Genomic DNA, 20,886 nt, shown 5'->3' with positions numbered 1-20,886 from the left:
TTTGAATGTAAAAACAGATAAGAAACGATGGATGGAGGCAGGATATAATCTAATCATGATATTAAAAGCAAAATCTTTTGACTCATACGTGCAAAAATCACAGGAAAGCGAACACAGAATATACAAACTCCTTGATCATAACATTGGTCCCTTATATTGCGACGATGCTTTAACACAAGATCAAATTACGCTTATACTCAAAGCTAGGGGAGACCTGCTGTGGCTAAATTACAACAAATATAGAAATGCAAATACCCAAAGATGTTCATTATGTAATTTAGGTGAGGCGGAAACCTTAATCCATTTTAATGGCCGCTGTCCAATTTTGAGACACATACGAGCTAAATACTTCAATTCCAACTATTTAACAATTAATGATATTATTAGCATACTAAACGGTGGTGAAGATTTTTCTTGGTCGAACTTATACAAATTTTTAAAAGAGGCCCTAAGTTATAGAAATATGCTAATAGCCGAATTTAACTATTAAGATCAAATAAATTAAATTTAAATAAAAACTCAACGTTCCAGCTCACGGTTTAAATGTAAACCATGCTGATATATTCTTTATAAGTCAAAATATTCAATACATATTTAATTATTTAATAATTTGAAAATAAAGAACATTTGAATTGAATTGAAGTCTTAATTTAATACTTATCATGCATTACTTAATTTTTTACTTTTCTTTTTATATAATTTATAATCTATCTATCTTGATGCTAACTCTAAACCACTAGCACTAATCTATAAGAATATTAATGTCCTCATTGTGCTAGGTTAACAAATAAAATAAAAAAATAAATATTTGCCCTTACGTTGTGTGCTTGTCGCAGTACTTTCGACCACAGGTGCCAAGGCACGCACACTTGTGGGAGAGGTTTGCTCACGATTGCATGATGACGGCGGGTTTGACTCGTAGGCAGATCAACAACACCCCCGTACTAGGTTTATTAGGCCCTGCAACATTTAATTTACAAGTTTAGTATTTAGGTCCGTAAATTCGGATAAAGAAATTACATACTAGTTGTGTTCTAGAACCTCCAAAATTGTATTAATTAGTACTATTTTTCCAATTTTGTGCTAGGGAACCTGAAAACCATCCCGCATTCCAAAAAGAAGCAAAATTTGCAGTTCTCTTAAAGCATAAATAATGCTGAAATACGCTCTCTTATGCTTTTCTACCACACAAATTTTAACCCACTTAGCCCCGAGATTTTTTTGTGAGAAAACTTAAAATTGTTTATAAAAATTTTATTTTTGAGTTTTTTAAGCATTTTTTAATAAATAACTTTTTTCTTGTTGCGTATTGTTGACCTGGCAAATTTTTAATATTTGATTTCGGCTGAAGATCATTAAAAACTCAGTTTTTTGTTTTGTTTTCCCTTTATTCATCCAATATTTCGATTGTCATCGACAATCATCTTCAGGGATCTATTACAAAAAACATATTACTACAAGATGACAAATGAAATAATACAACACAAACACTACATTTATTTAAGAAGTGCAGCGACTGCTCGAATTCTAAGTTTTCTTTCGTCTATGCTTATGAACTAGATTCCTATAGATATGTGCACAGTGGTCCGTGTCAGTTTTGTAATTCACTCTTTTGTCGTTAGGTATATTCATTATAGGTAGCATCTTTAGTGTGAACCTTCTCTTGTAATTATTTTCTTGAGCTAGTATATCGACGTCTTTAAAATTGGGCTTGTGTCCTGTCAGTGTGTAATGTGCTGCTAATGCCGTCTTTTGTTCAAGAGGTTTTTCTGAGTTTTGATCCGATTTATGTCCGGAAAGTCTATTTTTAATTTTTGTTTTTGTCGTGCCACCATATACCTTTTGACATACGTTGGTTTCTTCACCGTTACAAGCTATCTTATAAACTACATTGCACTTATCTTCTTTTTTAGTCTTAGATTTAGTTTTACTAAACATAATGTTAACATTATTATTGGTTCTTAAAGCTATGTGATGCTTGTCTTTATTATAAACGTCCGAACTACATAATATTTCCGAAAATCCCGGAATATATGTTACTGCTTTATATACTTTTTCTTCTCTTATTTCCATTTTGCGATCCTTTTTGGCATGTGTTAATAATTCATCAATTGTTCTTAATGGGAAATCATTCTTTGCTAGTATTTGCCTTATTTTTACTTCGTTATTTGAGTGGAATTGCTGGTCACTTATATTTAAAATCCAGTTAATGAAGTTTATTGCAGTGGTCACCTTTACTCTCCTGAGGTGCTTTGAGTAGAAGTTTATCAATCGTCCGGAAGCTGTTGGTTTTTGGTACCAATCTAATTTAATTTCGTTGCCTTGTCTAATTATCATTGCGTCTAAGTATGGTAGTTTATTATGATTTTCTACTTCATGTGTAAACTGGATGTTCTTATCAAATGAGTTAAATACTTTTAATGTATTTTCGATTTCAGTTTTCTTGATTATGCAAAATATATCGTCCACGTACTTAGTTAATAATCTCGGTTTCGTCGTCAGCTTTTTCATAGAAGCGTCCAATAATTCTTCCATTACTACGTCAGCAATAATCGGTGACGCTGGCGATCCCATTGCAAGTCCTTTTCGCTGCTCGTACACTTTGAAATCCACTGCGTCGTTGATGTTATATATTGAGTCCTTTGTCAAGTGCTTTAAAATATCAACCATATAACTGGACAGTCCGTATAAAGGTGCATTTATTGAAGAGCATATTGGTCGTAGTGGTATTCCGTCCTTGTGAATCTTTGGAAGACCGATTGAGGTATTTGTCGCCAATTTATTTTCCTCTATAATATTTATTATGTTTAGATTAAATAAATTATCCGCCCATTTGTTGTTTTTGTTTTGAAGTGTAGTAGTTGGATCCCGTTTTAATCGTCGATATCTACACATATCCCGTAAAATATCCTTCAGTTTTGTTTCATAGTTCTTTTTGTACATTGCGACAGTCTTTATCAGCACTTAATATTAATACGTCCTTATTTTCTTTTATGAATTGTTTTGTTTGGCCCACTGTGTCAATTATAAGTTTGTCTCTTGTACTCAATTTTCTCCGTTTTAGGTGGTCGTCAATAAGTGAAACTAATTTTATTCTTGCATTCTCATGTTCTTCTTTATTTTCTAATGTCTGAATGCACTCTTCACTCTCAGCAATGACGTTAAGTAGGGGGAATGCAGTGTTTGTTGTTGGCAATGAAAATTTCGGTCCCATCGACAACAGCCACTGAACGTCGTTTGGTATGCTTACATTGGTGTTGTTGGTAAACCATTCGTTGTTTTTTTGATTGTTGAGTTTTGCTTGTTGTTTTTCTTTTAATCGTTGATATTTATTGATGTGTCTGGTTTTGTTATTGTTGTCATAGTAGCGGAGAATATTTTCGCTCTCAATATAAGTGTTCTCGTTCATTACATGTATGAGTTTGGCCCTTGTTTTTGTAAGCATGGTTTTATTGTTGTGAAGTTCTTTATGTTTTTGTTGTATTAAAAGTTTGAGTAATTTGAGGTGAAAATTGTAATTGTATGTTTCTAATCTTGATAATACATTTGGAGGGATTTTATCACTTGTTTTGAATATGTTATAGGTGTTTTTTGTTGTATTATAAATGAATGTTGGTATTATTGCTAAGTTTCGGCATTTTATCAAGAATGTTGTCGATGCTGTCAGTGAAGATGATTGTATATTATATTTGGAATATTGTTTGTTGTTGTTGATCGTGTTTTTGTTATATTTTTCTTTTATCTCTTTTCATAATTGCATTTTGAACTTGAATCTTACTCTTTTAGATTACGGCGTGCCTCCCGTGTATGATGTTGTTGCGTATTGTTTACATGGCAAATTTTTAATATATGGTTTTGTTATTTCGGCTGAAGGTCATTAAAAACTCAGTTTTTTTGTTTTGTTTTCTCCTTATTTATCCAATATTTCGATTGTCATCGACAACCATCTTCAGGGATCTATTACAAAAAACATATATATATATACATATATACAAGATGACAAATGAAATAATACAACACAAACATTACATATATTGAGGAAGTGCAGCGACTGCTCGAATTTTACGTTGAAGCTAAACTAAGTTTTCTTTAGTCTGTGCTTATAAACTGCATTCTTATAGATATATGCACAGTGGTCCGTGTCAGTTTTGTAATTAATTCTTTTGTCGTTAGGTATACTTATTATATGTAGCATCTCTAGTGTGAACCTTCTCTTGTAATTATTTTCTTGAGCTAGTATATCGACGTCTTTAAAATTGGGCTTGTGTTCTGTAAGTGTGCAATGTGCTGCTAATGCCGTCTTTTGTTCAAGTGGTTATTTTGATTTTTGATCCGATTTATGTCCGGAAAGTATAGTTTTAAGTTTTGTTTTTGTCGTGCCAACATATACCTTTTAGCATACGTTGGTTTCGTCACCGTTACAAGCTATCTTATAAACTACATTGCACTTGTCTTCTAATCTAATCTTCTTGTCTACTAAACATAATGTTAACATTATTATTGGTTCTTAAAGTTATGTGATATTTGTCTTTATTATAAACGTCCGAACTACATAATCTCTCCCAAGATCCCGGAATATATGATACTGCTTTATATACTTTTTCTTCTCTTATTTCCATTTTGCGTTCTTAATGGGAAACCATTCTTTGCTAGTATTTGCCTTAGTTTTACTTCGTTATTTGAGTGGAATTGCTGGTCACTTATCATGCATGTCACAGAAACCAATTCCGATCGAAAGTGGAATTGATTCCGTATTTAGCTTCTTCAGAAACCGAAAAACGAAAAATTCTTTCGGAATGAAACCACTTTTGGTTTATCAAGTGGAATTGTATTTTTTTTTTTGGTAACATGTCACTTTATAACACTCCAAAATAATAAAAACATTGTTCTAATAAAAAAATCACATTCAATTTCATATTTTTTATTATTTTATTAAAAAAATTCGCAAATTTCCATTATTTCTCAATCAACAAAACCAATTATTAACAAAGTGTTGCCACATATTTTTTTCGTGAAAATCACGTTTTTCTTTGAATAAAGATTTATCGTTTCTAAAAACTAAACAATCTGGCATTACGAATGGTAACATAAAGCAAACATAAAAAATAACAAAATAAGAAAGAACTCAAACACGGTATTTTTTAATGTTATGTCGATTTTTTGCGTCTCAATTACAGTAAAACTGAAAATCCAATAAAAATTAACACTCTTTTCGGACAAAAAAAGCTTCCTATAAACACAATATTTTCAGAATTCCCACTTCTACAGTCTTTTCTAATCATATGTTTTTGTTTTGTTTCCCCTAATGTTGCCATATTAATACTAAAAAATAAGATTTTCGGAATTCACCAAATCGACCGAAATCTGGAGAAGCCAAAACAAAAACGATCGAAATGAAATTACGGAATTGAAACCATTCCGATCGGAATCTGTGACATGCCTGAATATTGAAAATCCTGTTAATAAAGTTTATTGCTGTGTTCACCTTAACTCTCCTGGGGTGCTTTGAGTAGAAGTTTATCAATCGTCCGGAAGCTGTTGGTTTTTGGTACCAATCTAATTTATTTTCGTTGCCTTGTCGAATTATCATTGCGTCTAAGTAGGGTAGTTTATTATGATTTTTTACTTCATGTGTAAACTGGATGTTCTTGTCAAATGAGTTAAATATTTTTAATATGTTTTCGATTTCAGTTTTCTTGATTATACAAAATATATCGTCCACGTACTTAGTTAATAATCTCGGTTTCGTCGTCAGCTTTTTCATAGAAGCGTCCAATAATTCTTCCATTACTACGTCAGCAATAATCGGCGATGCTGGCGATCCCATTGGAAGTCCTTTTCGCTGCTCGTACACTTTGTCCTCAAACATGAAATATCTGGAATCTTTTATGCAAAAAGTCAGTATTTCTATAAATAAGTATTTGGGTATCTTTGTATGGTCCATTTTTCGGTGATGGTTTTTAATGCTAAATTTATTGGTACGCCTGGAAATAACGACACCACGTCAAATGATATCAATATTTCGTCTTCGTTAATACTTGTATTGTTAATTTTGGCTTTGAAATCCACTGCGTCTTTGGTGTTATATATATTGAGTCCTTTGTAAAGTGCTTTAAAATATCAACCATATATCTGGACAGTCCGTATGAAGGTACATTTATTGAAGAGCATATTGGTCGTAGTGGAATTCCGTCCTTGTGAATCTTTGGAAGACCGTATATCCGAGGACCGATTAAGGTATTTTTCGCCAATTTATTTTTCTCTATAATATTTATTATGTTTAGATTAAATAATTTATTCACCAATTTTGTTTTTGTTTTGAAGTGTAGTAGTTGGATCTCTTTTTAATCTTCGATATGTACACATATCCCGTAAAATATCCTTCAGTTTTGTTTCGTAATCCTTTTTACATTGCGACAGTCTTTCCCCCTTTATCAGCACTTAATATTAATACGTCCTCATTTTCTTTTATGAATTGTTTTGTTTGGCCCACTCTGTCAATTATAAGTTTATCTCTTGTACTCAATTTTCTCCGTTTTAAGTGGTCGTCAATAAGTGATACTAATTTTATTCTTGCATTCTCCTGTTCTTCTTTATTTTCTAATGTCTGAATGCACTCTTCACTCTCAGCAATGACGTTAAGTAGGGGGAATGCAGTGTTTGTTGTTGGCAATGCAAATTTTGGTCCCATCGACAACAGCCACTGAACGTCGTTTGGTATGCTTACATTGGTGTTGTTGGTAAACCATTCGTTGTTTTGTTGAATGTTGAGTTCTGCTTGTTGTTTTTCTTTTATTCGTTGATATTTGTTGATGTGTCTGGTTTTGTTATTGTTGTCATAGTTTTTGCGGAGAATATTTTCGCTCTCAATATAAGTGTTCTCGTTCATTACATGTTTGAGTTTGGCCCTTGTTTTTGTAAGCATGGTTTTATTGTTGTGAAGTTCTTTATGTTTTTGTTGTATTAAAAGTTTGAGTAATTTGAGGTGAAAATTGTAATTGTATGTTTCTAATGTTGACAATAAATTTGGAGGGATTTTATCATTTGTTATGAATATGTTATAGGTGTTTTTTGTTGTATTATAAATGAATGTTGGTATTATTGCTAAGTTTCGGCATTTTATCAAGAATGTTGTCGATGCTGTCAGCGAAGATGCTTGTTTATTATATTTGGAATATTGTTTGCTTTTGTTGATCGTGTTTTTGTTATATTTTTCTTTTATCTCTTTGCATAATTGCTTTTTGCACTTGAATCTTACTCTTTTTGATTGTTGCGTATTGTTGACCTGGCAAATTTTTAATATTTGGTTTTGTTATTTCGGCTTAAGGTCATCAAAAACTCAGTTTTTTTGTTGTGTTTTCTCTTGATTTATCCAATATTTCGATTGTCATCGACAATCATCTTCAGGGATCTATTACAAAAAACATATTATTGCAAGATGAAAAATGAAATAAAACAACACAAACACTAACATTTATTAATTTAGAAGTGCAGCGGCTGCTCGAATTCTAAGTTTTCTTTCGTCTATGCTTATGAACTAGATTCCTATAGATATGTGCACAGTGGTCCGTGTCAGTTTCGTAATTCATTTTTTGTCGTTAGTTATATTTATTATATGTAGCATCTCTAGTGTGAACCTTCTCTTGTAATTATTTTCTTGACGACGTCTTTAAAATTTGGCTTGTGTCCTGTCACTGTGCAATGTGCTGCTAATGCCGTCTTTTGTTCAAGTGTTTTTTCTGATTTTCGATCCTATTTATGTCCGGAAAGTCTAGTTTTAGGGTTTGTTTTTGTCGTGCCACCATATACCTCTTGGCATACGTTGGTTTTGTCACCGTTACAAGCTATCTTATAAACTACATTGCACTTGTCTTCTTTTTTTAGTCTTAGATTTAGTTTTACAAACATAATGTTAACATTATTTTTGGTTCTTAAAGCTATGTGATATTTGTCTTTATTTGGTCTGTTCCTTTACTTTTGAAAATGGTAAAACCGGCAAAAGTAGTGAAAGTTGTAAAATGCTCCCATATGAATTGTATGGTGTCTGAAGTAAAGGAACGCTTTTCGAGTAAAAAGTGGTAAAACTTGAAGATTCTTGCACGTAAAGGAACAGAGCTCTTATAAACGTCCGAACTACATAATCTCTCCGAAACCCCCGGAATATATAGACTTTCCGGACATAAATCGGATCAAAAATCAGAAAAACTACTTGAACAAAAGACAGCATTAGCAGCACATTGCACACTGACAGTACACAAGCCCAATTTTAAAGACGTCGATATACTAGCTCAAGAAAATAATTACAAGAGGAGGTTCACACTAGAGATGCTACATATAATAAATATACCTAACGACAAAAGAATGAATTACAAAAATGACACGGACCACTGTGCACATATCTATAGGAATCTAGTTCATAAGCACAGACGAAAGAAAACTTAGTTTTGCTTCAACGTAAAATTTTAGCAGTCGCTGCACTTCTTAAATAAATGTAATGTTTGTGTTGTATTATTTCATCTGTCATCATGTAATAATATGTTTTTTATAATAGATCCCTGAAGATGATTGTCAATGACAATTTCAAATATTGGATAAATAAAGAGAAAACAAAACAAAAAACTGAGTTTTTAATAACCTTCAGCCGAAATAACAAAACCAAATAATAAAAATTTGCCAGGTCAACAATACGCAACAACAACATCCTACACAGGAGGCACGCCGTAATGAAAAAGAGTAAGATTCAAGTTCAAAATGCAATTATACAAAGAGATAAAAGAAAAATATAACAAAAACACGATCAACAACACCAAACAATATTCCAAATATAATAAACAAGCATCTTCACTGACAGCATCGACAACATTCCTGATAAAATGCCGAAACTTATGAATAATACCAACATTCATTTATAATACAACAAACAACACCTGTAACATATTCAAAACAAATGATAAAATCCCTCCAAATTTATTGTCAACATTAGAAACATACAACTACAATTTTCACCTCAAATTACTCAAACTTTTAATACAACAAAAACTTAAAGAACTTCACAACAATAAAACCATGCTTACAAAAACAAGGGCCAAACTCAAACATGTAATGAACGAGAACAGTTATATTGAGAGCGAAAATATTCTATGCTACTATGACAACAATAACAAAACAAGACACATCAACAACTATCAACGATTAAAAGAAAAACAACAAGCAGAACTCAACATTCAACAAAACAACGAATGGTTTACCAACAACACCAATGTAAGCATACCAAACGACGTTCAGTGGCTGTTGTAGATGGGACCGAAATTTGCATTGCTAACAACAAACACTGCATTCCCCCTACTTAACGTCATTGCTGAGAGTGAAGAGTGCATTCAGACATTAGAAAATTAAGAAGAACAGGAGAATGCAAGAATAAAATTAGTATCACTTATTGACGACCACTTAAAACGGAGAAAATTAAGTACAAGGGACAAACTTATAATTGACACAGTTGGCCAAACAAAACAATTCATAAAAGAAAGTAAGGACGTATTAATATTAAGTGCTGATAAAGACTGTCGCAATGTAGGACTATGAAACGAAAAAGAAGAATATTTTACGGGATATGTGTACATATCGAAGATTAAAAAGGGATCCAACTACTACACTTCAAAACAAAAACAACAAAATGGTGTATAAATTATTTAATCTAAACATAATAAATATTATAGAGAAAAATAAATTGGCGACAAATACCTCAATCGCTCCACGGATATACGGCCTTCCAAACATTCACAACGACGGAATACCACTACGACCAATATGCTCTTCAATAAATGCACCTTCATACGGACTGTACAAATATATGGTTGATATTTTAAAGCACTTGACAGAGGACTCAATATATAACATCAAAGACGCAGTGGATTTCAAAGCCAAAATTAACAATACAAGTATTAACGAAGGCGAAATATTGATATCATTTGACGTGGTGTCGTTATTTGCAAGCGTACCAATAAATTTAGCATTAAAAACCATCACCGAAAAATGGAATATACTTAAGGACCATACAAAGATACCCAAGGACTTATTTATAGAAATATTGACTCTTTGCATAAAAGATTCAAGATATTTCATGTTCGAAGACAAAGTGTACGAGCAGCGAAAAGGACTTCCAATGGGATCGCCAGCGTCACCGACTATTGCTAACGTAGTAATGGAAGAATTATTCGACGCTTCTATGAAAAAGCTGACGACGAAACCGAGATTATTAACTAAGTACGTGGACGATATATTTTGTATAATCAAGAAAACTGAAATCGAAAACATATTAAAAATATTTAACTCATTTGACAAGAACATCCAGTTTACACATGAAGTAAAAAATCATAATAAACTACCCTACTTAGACACAATGATAATTCGACAAGGCAACGAAATTAAATTAGATTGGTATCAAAAACCAACAGCTTCCGGACGATTGATAAACTTCTACTCAAAGCACCCCAGGAGAGTAAAGGTGAACACAGCAATAAACTTCATTAACTGGATTTTAAATATAAGTGACCAGCAATTCCACTCAAATAACGAAGTAAAAATAAGGCAAATACTAGCAAAGGATGAATTCCCATTAAGAACAATTAATGAATTATTAACACATGCCAAAAAGGATCGCAAAATGGAAAAAGAGAAGAAAAAGTATATAAAGCAGTAAAATATATTCCGGCATTTTCCGAGAGATTATGTAGTTCCGACGTTTATAATAAAGACAAATATCACATAGCTTTAAGAACCAATAATAATGTTAACATTATGTTTAGTAAAACTAAATCTAAGACTAAAAAAGAAGACAAGTGCAATATAGTTTATAAGATAGCTTGTAACGGTGACGAAACCAACGTATGCCAAAAGGTATATGTTGGCACCACAAAAACAAAAATTAAAACTAGACTTTCCGGACATAATTCGGATCAAAAATCAGAAAAACTACTTGAACAAAAGACGGCATTAGCAGCACATTGCACACTGACAGGACACAAGCCGAATTTTAAAGACGTCGATATACTAGCTCAAGAAAATAATTACAAGAGAAGGTTCACACTAGAGATGCTACATATAATAAGTATACCTAACGACAAAAGAATTAATTACAAAACTGACACGGACCACTGTGCATATATCTATAAGAATACAGTTTATAAGCACAGACTAAAGAAAACTTAGTTTAGCTTCAACGTAAAATTCGAGCAGTCGCTGCACTTCCTCTATAAATGTAATGTTTGTGTTGTATTATTTCATTTGTCATCTTGTAATAATATGTTTTTTGTAATAGATCCCTGAAGATGTTTGTCAATGACAATTGAAACATTGGATAAGTAAAGAGAAAACAAAACAAAACAAAAACTGAGTTTTTAATAACCTTCAGCCGAAATAACAAAACCAAATATTAAAAATAACTTTTTTCTCTAAAACGGATAGTTTTCCTGCAATCTGGCTTTCTTTAAAAAGTGCCAAAAACTTTGGAGGGTAATATATGTGTATCCTTATATGCAAATCCCTTGATTTTTGATTGAGAAAATACTCTTACTATATTCCTAACAAATCCCTGGTGTGCCCTGACATATGATTATAACATTTATGATTAAATTTTTATCCCATATTTAAATTTTTCATCAAACGTGGAAAATTACAAAAAAGTCGATTTTTTTTTTGAATAGCTTTGATTTTAGGCCAACTGCGTGGAAATGCATAAGTCAATGAAGCTTTATAGGCGTGAAATGACAGATTACAGAGAATGCTATAACAAAATGCAAGAAACCCCGCAAAAATATTCCAAAAAACCAAACCATCTGATTGGCTGATACTTTAATTTTTACATTTCAGCTAAATTGTTCGTAAGTTTTGCCATTTTTCCGTTTCCGTACATTTTGAATAAATTTCTATGGTAAAGAAAATTGTGAGAGTTTGCACGTTTGCTAGATTTACCATTAAAAAGTACTGGAATTAAGCAATTATGTACTTTTAAGGTCTTTGACGTTAGAGAAATAATTTTGGTACGACTATCGTATAAGTAAAGAGATAGATCTAGATGAAAAAAAAATCCTGAATTCATATAACTTCAAAATTAGTAAACACAAAAACAAAAAGTGGGTTTGTTTATAATACTTTTTTGGGCATTTTCTAAAAACGCGAAAAATTAATGAAGTATCATGGTTTATTTCAATGCAATACAGTAGAATATATTCCATACAAATTTTCTAGAAACAATTTTAAAAATCATTGAATCGTTTTTAAAATTGTTTGGTATATTATTCAAACAGTACACGCACACACACATTGTGTATATTGTGTTGAAGTTTTAGGAACACTCAACTTACCGAACCCTTCTAATTAAACCATGGCACAGTGTGCAATTCTACGAAAAACCTGGCCAAAACTCTAAAAATGAATAAATTTCGACCTAGCCTTGGGTTCATATGTTTTTCAGGCCGCTGGTTTCATTTTTCATATTTTCTAACCTACAGGCGATCATTAAAGGGGCCCTTTTGGTCCCTTCTATAAAATATGATCGTATCAGATCAAAATGTTCTACAAATTTGTTCGCCATCAACTATTACTATAGGTCCTAGAATACACTAAAACTCTATATCTTACATAAACTCCAGAAATGTGCAATATTAAAAACACATTTTAGGGTCAAGGTCGTACTTCATGTGAGTTTTGGCAAAATTGTCATACAAAACATCATTTTAGAAGATTAGCGTCAAAGACAAAATTTTCACTATAATGCTAAGTTTACATTTACGAAATCCACTCGATTTCAACTGCCAAATCCATAGGTTAAACGCCAAATGAAATCAAGATGTAAACCAAGCATTAGTCACCAAAGAAATGAAATCTCTTGCTCTGTTCCTTTACGTGCCTGAGGTTACACTTTTTACCATTTTTAACCTGTAAAGTGTTCCCTTACTTTTAATAGCATACAATTTACATGAGAGCAGTTTACCACTTTTACCATTTTCTGCCACTGTTACCATTTTTAAAAGTAAAGGAACAGACCATCTATTTGCTAGAGCTGGCAAACCATCGATATTCCCAACATTAGGTATTTTCGATATAATATTTTAAAATATCGATTGCTATCGATATTATCGTTAAGTTGTCAACACCATTAATTTGGAGATGAAAATGACGGAAATGTTAAAGCTTTTCTTGACATTTTGCACAAGTAGTTCAAAGAAATATAAAGGAGAATAAACAATTGCTTTTATTTTATAAAAATATTAAAAAAATACATTTTACTTTTCCGAAAAATGTGTACGTGCGACTACGGACTTACTTTCTCACACACACAAAACCGAAAAATACCGATGAATTTTAGGTTGGAGGTTTTTATTCCCATAATATCGATAGGCAAAACTATCTATCGATATTTAATTTTTCAAAAATAATCGATTTTATCGATAGTGTCATCGATTTTTTGCCAGCTCTACTATTTGCACTACATAACAAGGAAATTTCGGTATCAATTCTACCATTTGGACATATTTGAGTTATGCCCGTAATTTCTAGCCCTAGGTAACCGGATAGGTAGCTACCTATTAGTTATATTTACCTACACGTTTGGTATTTTCTACGTGCCATTTACCGAGGCGTGTAAATTTTGAAAACATGTGGTAACATTGGTGATTTTCATTCATGATTTCGTAAAAATATTGCCACATGTAAGTGTTTTACAATTTTTAACACATTGGCAAAGATCAACCAGGCAAAGTCCTTGGTGTAAGTAACACGGCCGTTTTCGACCCGGTAACGTTACCTATGTATTGAAATTATGAAATTTTGCTTACATGGGGGATATCTATGAAATCATAGATAACTACGCGTAGAAATTACGGGCATTAATATTACTTGGAATCCTTGCACTTTAGGTATGTGGAGTCTTTGGTAACCCTCATGCGAGTCATAAAAGGGGTATTTTATGGTCCCTTTTCCCACAAATCTCTAAAATCTCCTATAAAATGTGATCGTATCAGATCAAAATAATCGCCGTAAAATTTGACTATAGATCCTAGAATACATAAAAACTCTAAATTTTACCTAAAAGCCAGGAAGTTGCCCTATACTATATTCTGACATTTTGAATCAACGAAAATATGTATATATATCCAAGACAAAATATCACATAAAAACGGAAAGTACAAATATGTTTCGATGGAAATTGGTAAAAAAAATTCCCGTTTTATGAAATGATAAGCCCAAATCGATCTTACTCACAACTATTTTAATTATTTATTGCAAAAAATTACCTTGAAAAAAACAACAAGTACGGACATCAATTATTAAAAAACCCACATTTCATTGGCGACACTGAACACTTTAAATACATTTCACGTGCCCTTCATTACAATTACAAAAAATATATTTTAAAACCGTTGTTAATTTTGGATATTATATTAGTATTATGAACAATTTAAACATTAAGACAAAAAAAACCAAATAGGATCATAAATACACACAGGGGATCCTATAAACTATATTTGATCCTATTTAGTGTAAATTTATAAAAAAATTCAATTTTTGGCCAGGTTTTTCGGAAAATTAGACACTGTGCATGGGTATAGGCATGGCACAATAATACAGGTACTACCATATACCACAGTTTATATAGTTGGACACTAAGTCCACCTGATTGTTATGTTTGTTGTCAAAAACATTATTGTGATTTAAAATCACACTATAGGCCTTGGTATAGACAAAGAGATTGTAGTGCATGGATAGGCAATGTGCGCTTGCTGAGAGCAAGTGAGCATACATTTCAATGCATTTTACATTGAAGTTTTCGCTCACTTGCTCTCAGTAAGCGCACATTGCCTGACCTGGTTGTAGTGTGCTTCTTTTTTGTAGGTATCGCCCTTACGGAAACTGCTTAATCTTGGGGTAAATTGTAATATTTTGTTGAATTTGTTTATATGAGGATGTAGATCTGGCCAAAGATTATCCACATGTTGTCTTTTATCAGAATAAATAGTTTAAAATCTATAGTAACTATAAATAAAACTACTAACGCCATCTACCAATTTTCGAAAATTCGAACATAAATGCTGAGAGCAAATCTATGTCTATACGATTCATTAGTCTATGGTACTACACCAAAAACAGCTGATTACCATTCTAGTTGTCAAAATGCATTATTTGAATTAAATCATATGCAGAAGATAAACAAGCAATTCACAGTATACATAAAGACCGCAAACGTCAAAAGTCAGGTAAACAAAAATATTGTATTCTGTTATACTTTGTCCCGGTCCACACTATAGTGATTGAAAAATTTCATGAAATTGGACGTTCTTAGATCGCACAGCATAAACAACTTCGTGTGCTTTCGTTTGTTGACGCATTGTTGTTGTTGTTCGGGTTTTACTGCTACTCATACAAACATAATTTAGTGATTACATTTGACTGGGTGCAAATGTGTCGACCGGGACTTTAGAGATAAATTATAATGAGTTTTTTGCTATATAGTTAATACAGCAGACGTTATCACAAATTTTAGCACTAAAATTGTGTTAAATTTAATTATTTTACAAATTACAGACGGAAGCGCAAAAACCACATCTAAACAAACAGAAATTTAATTTTTTTGTAACATGATGGAAATTCTAATACTGAGTCACCACTTCATTTGGAATCCATGAACCAACCTTGGATAAATAAAAAGCCAATAAATTAAAATATAAACTTTTCTTACCCACGTGAACTAATATGAGGAGAACGCTGTTACCCTTAAAAGCAAGTTTCATTGTCAAATATGTAGTAATATATTTTAAGCAGAATCTTTGATTTATCTATCAACAGATCAGAAACTTTAAACATATTTTATTAAGGTGTTCAGAGTTACCTATTCGTTTAAAAAAATCATATTGGGTATATACCCAAAGCTAAAGTATCATAATTGTTCTGTTCCAGTACTGCAAGAATCTACTAATTTTTACTATTTTTTTCGATAACATAAAGGAATGTTATCGTAGTAAAAAATAGTAGCTTTTTGCAGGTTCTGGAACACAGCAAATGAGAAACACTATATGCCTGTTCCAGAACCTACAAGAATCTACAACTTTTTACTACGCTAACAATCTTTCCTTTATGTTATCGTAAAAATAGTAAAAAATAGTATATTCTTGCAGTTCTGGATCAGACGATATATTTTATACTATAGCTGTGTCTTTTTACGTGATAATTAGTAATAATTATTACAAATGTTGCAAATTTTGACAGTTGTATAAAGGAAAAGTTACTGAAAAAAATGTTTCAGCAACATTTAGTAAGTAAAAAGACACACATTATATATCAAGCTGCTCTGTTCCAGAACCTGGATCTACCTTCTACAAATACGCCTTGCTATATGTATATTAGAGTATTTTTGGTATGTTCCAAAACGGCAAGAATCTACTAATTTTTACTATTTTTTCCGATAACATAAAGAAACAAATGTTATAGTAGTAGAAAATAGTAAATCCTTGCAGGTTTTGGAACAGAGCATTTGTGATAAAACTATCAACAACTAAAACAACCTATAGTTATGTTATTATACAGCGTGCCTACAAAATGAAAAGAACAGCCTATCAAAATTGGAAACCATTTTGATCGTTTCGTAATCGGCTTGCAACGGCAACTCCAAATATCAGTATAAAGTGACTTACCTAAATCATTGCACTCCGTAAAAAGCATTGTTACGGAATTAGGTTTATGTTAACTTCATGTATACGTTTTATTCCTCTATACGATTTGTACCAAATAAAAAGCGGGTTCGATTCAGTGCGTTAACATACGCTATTAGAGAACAGTATGTTTATCAATTTTTTAATTAGATTCGAAGGATGCTGAATCAAACAGGGTTGAAACCTTTCTGATTTACAGTTACAGTCATCGCACAGTGCGAAATATGGGCACTTTAGTGGAACTTTACTCATAACTTTTAATGTGAAGAACGTAGGTTACTAAAACTTTCCAAAAATGTTCTTATAGTTGAGGGTCGTATGTGGATAAATATGGGCCACATAGACCTGCGGTTTCCTATAGCCACCACATGTCGGTATTGACCGTTTTTACGTATTAGGTTCATTTTTCAACCGATTTTGCTGCAAATTGGTATAAGGGGTTTCAGTGGATGGAGAACATATGTATGTAGAAAATAGTGTCAATATCTGTTCGCGTATAGGTAGAGCCACCATTGAGCGGTACCGTCCAATATAATATATTTTAAAGATTGCAAGCACATTTACCAATCTATTTGTTAAAATTTTGGTATTTTATGTTCTCCGTAGGTAGAAAACCGTTTTGCGAAATATTAGCAACGTATTTTCTCGTTTTGCTATAGCCCCCATTTGGGATATTTAAATGGTGCTAAGTAATTATTGCCAACCGAGTTTGGTTTACTTTAAAATTTGTCTTTATTGAATAGAAAATATCCTAAAAACAATTCAGAGCATAGATCCTTGCCCCTTGAGATTTTTTATTTTTATTATAGTGTCATTGATATAACATATATTTTACAAATTGAACGTTTCGACTGAGGATATCTTTATCTTAATACACGGTTCTGCAAATGAGTATATTACCTAAAAGCATCTGGTGCAACTATGCTTTGTTTTAGGTACTTAACGATGTCCTGAGAAAACTGCTCAATTTGACCATTTTTCTATAAAATGTGAATGAAGTTCTCAAGAATACATAAAACTATTAAAAGAAACATTTCTTAGTATTGGTGAACCCATTTTGGGATAAACGAAACCAACATTGACTTCTAATGCCGGTTCTTCTATAAAATTTTCAAAAATATAGATATATGAATATTCCAATGACTTTCTGAAAAAGCCACATATCTCGGAAACCTGCAGCTATTTTTTGGTTTGTCTATAGAAAAATATCCTACATCTCAGATAATGTGCGATTTATTCCAGGGACGTACGATACGTACGTATTTATATATTTTTTATATAAATTTATTTTTGGGAAACAGTTTCAATTCATGAAAATTTTGTTCGTATTAAGTATCGAAAAAATATATTTTTTTATCTACAAATAAATTATATACATAACGATTAAGTAGATATATTATGTAAATATTAATTTAATGTACCAAATTATGGTTATGTATATATTTTCGAGTTTTCCAATTCCCTCGTGATAGAATGAAATTGCAATAACTTTGGCATCTCTGACCATCGTGGTGAAAAATTGGTCAAACGAAAAACGAACTATTCATGCAACAGCATTAACATGTTTGGCTTTCGATAGCGAGTATACCGGGAGTGTTTTAAGTTTTCTAATTCCCATTTGTTGAAAAAAAGTAAAGTGAAAAATGAAAAGAACACAAACTACAACATTAGACAAATATTTTACAAAAAGACTTGCGGTAAGTACATATCACGAATATTGTCAATTATTTCATATTCCATTTCAGAAAAAAAGGATACATTTTTTTCGCGCTACATCAACGATTTTTGATATGTAGGTTAAGAAAAAAATTCCCAGTACGAATCTGGTCGCGAGCCAATTTTTGGTTGCTGCGGACAAAAGTTATGGCGCTTTTATTTCGCCTTTTAAGAAAGAAAATATTATAAAAACGCTAATTATTTTAATGAGCACAATTGTTACAAAAAAGTTCTCTCGAAGCGACTTCAGCGAGTAGATTTCATAATACCTGCAAAATGTTACACAGAATTCGCGGAATGTACATAAAATTGATAAATTATTGAATATAAGTCAACTTTTTTCAAAATTAAGGTCCATTTAGTGGTCATAAAATTACATAAATATTTGTTGTGGATCAAAACTTCACGGCGAATCAAATGAGACTACAATCATAGAGATTGGTGTTATAGTTTCGATGTTACAGCCAAAATAAGCACATATTTTGGTCAAAAAAATAATTTTTTGTTCGAAAAAATATTTTTTTCACATGCATTATGTAGTAGAAAATATTGTAAAAATCTATAGGAATACTTTCTTCATTTTGCTTAAATCTCCCAATAAAATAGACGGATTTTGCTTTATTGACATTCATATTAAAGCTTTCCCATTAGGGAAGGCAATTGGGTTGATGAGGATATATCTCACAACTTCTGAAATGGAAACAGAGGTCAAATAACCCATTTTAATTTATATGCATTTTAAAATACGTGTAAATCGCGTAATTATCAAAATCATATTGTCCGCATGTGATTTTCATGTACAGCAAGACCATATCTATTAAGTTGTATATAATTTTCGAAATATAATTTGGACTCTAAGATGTAGCATCGGCTGCATCTTAGCATTAAAAAACCTATAAAATATCGCTAATTTGCGCAAAGTGCATACAATTTTTGTCCGCATCCGATTTCAGTGTCCACCATGAAAATCTACATCGATATATATCTATTTGAAGGCGATCAATCAAGAGCCGTGGATGTAGCATCCCACACTATTTTTTGGGATAAAATGAATGTAGCTTCCTTATCAGTAAAGTTTTCAAATCTCTGTTTCCGCTAGAACGAAGATGCTGCGCTAGTTTTTTCATTGCAGTGGAAACGATCCGCAGAAAACGCGATAAAATACGCGATATTTTCAAAAACAATTTTAGGTGATTTTTCTACTTTGGAATTTCTCGTAACTCGCGTTTTAGTAGATGGATTTTCACGAGGAATGATTTATTGGATCCGGAACGTAAAAAACTAAAATGTGCAATGGAGTACGTGGTATTGTAGAGACAATTGCAAATATAAGACACGAAAAATATGATTTTCAGAAAAATGTTCACACAAAATTTCCGCATTTGGATGCAGATTTCTATGAAGCTGTGCAGACTACATTCACAATATACGTTTCAAATAACTAAGAATCGCAAGTACTACAATCCTATATATGATTTTTTGAAAAACATGTTTGCGGAATGAAATTAGAAGAAAATTTCAAAAAACACTGTAAATCTGGCTTCAAAATGTCAGCATCATTTAATGGTAGAAGCAGTTCAAATTTTGAAAAGTAATACATTAGTGAGATGATCCTTATTTAGTTTGCTTCTACTTTTACTTTTACAAGAAACTCGAGAGAAGTGTGGTTTACTCACAAATCGAGAGAAAACAAAAAAAGACATGTTGGCTTCAACCCATTTTTACCCATTTTTTAACATAAATATAGCCACAGCTTCCACGCAAATTATCTTTTAAGGCCAATATTTTTTGCCACGTCCAAAAACATTTCATTTTATCCAAAAATATTTAATTTGTATAATATACAATCACAAGTCGTGTGTTCTAAAAGGGTAAACCTTGGCTTCAGCTATGTTAAATTTTCAAAAATATTGGTGATATATGTATGTATGTTTTTACATATAATTATATGAATTGTGAAAACGGCTAAGAAAACGACATCAATTATTTCTTGTTTTTGTGTAACTATTTGTTTGTGGTTTTTGTTATTGTTTTGTGTGAATCTGTTTCAATCTGAGATACACACATTTCAAATTCTCGCTTTGCGTCACTGATGGGCAAATTGCGAGAGACTCATGTATTTTTTTACACTTTTGTGTGTGAGGCAGAGCATTTCTGCCCATCAGTGCTTTGGGTGAGAGTAAGCATCAGTCGTTTTTTGGCCTGCAACGGAGAAAAACATATTCAATGTGAGCACCTCTGGTGTAAATGAATATCTATTTTGGATACTTTAATTGTGTATGTGGAGAGAGATAGAGATAGCGCCATGTTCTCAACGAGTCCAAGAGGAAAGTGTTGCAAATCTCGATTTAAGGAAAAACCGATTTCACCTCTCTATCTCTCGCTCTCTCTATATGTTTAGATATGTTTAGATCTGTGTTAGATCGGTGAAGATGATTTTTATCTTTATGAGATATAATTCACC

The 20,886-nt window shown here is 32.0% G+C and overlaps 2 protein-coding genes across 3 annotated transcripts in view; one reads left to right on the top strand and one right to left on the bottom strand.

Moving 5' to 3' along the window:
- Window positions 1-15,874, bottom strand: part of Naglu (N-acetyl-alpha-glucosaminidase) — an 84,811-nt gene extending 68,937 nt beyond the window's left edge. Inside the window, exon 1 of one of the 2 annotated variants that reach the window (XM_073968598.1) lies at window positions 15,737-15,874. In XM_073968598.1, the coding sequence (XP_073824699.1) occupies window positions 15,737-15,788 (52 nt within the window). In that variant the 5' untranslated portion in view covers window positions 15,789-15,874. The remainder of the gene's footprint in view (window positions 1-15,736) is intronic. The other variant, XM_073968599.1, reaches the window with a different exon arrangement.
- Window positions 15,875-15,879: 5 nt separating this feature from the next.
- The window catches only part of LOC141394336 (alpha-N-acetylgalactosaminidase), a 386,219-nt gene continuing 381,212 nt past the window's right edge, over window positions 15,880-20,886 (top strand). The window contains exon 1 of the mRNA XM_073968601.1: window positions 15,880-18,403. The gene's annotated coding sequence lies outside the window, so the exon portion shown is untranslated. The remainder of the gene's footprint in view (window positions 18,404-20,886) is intronic.

Source organism: Musca autumnalis, unplaced genomic scaffold (assembly GCF_047663935.1).
Source record: "Musca autumnalis isolate F117 unplaced genomic scaffold, ASM4766393v1 scaffold_2, whole genome shotgun sequence".
Lineage (NCBI taxonomy): Eukaryota > Metazoa > Arthropoda > Insecta > Diptera > Muscidae > Musca > Musca autumnalis.
The sequence above is the reverse complement of the archived record's forward strand: the minus strand, read 5'-3'. Positions and strand labels throughout refer to the sequence as shown.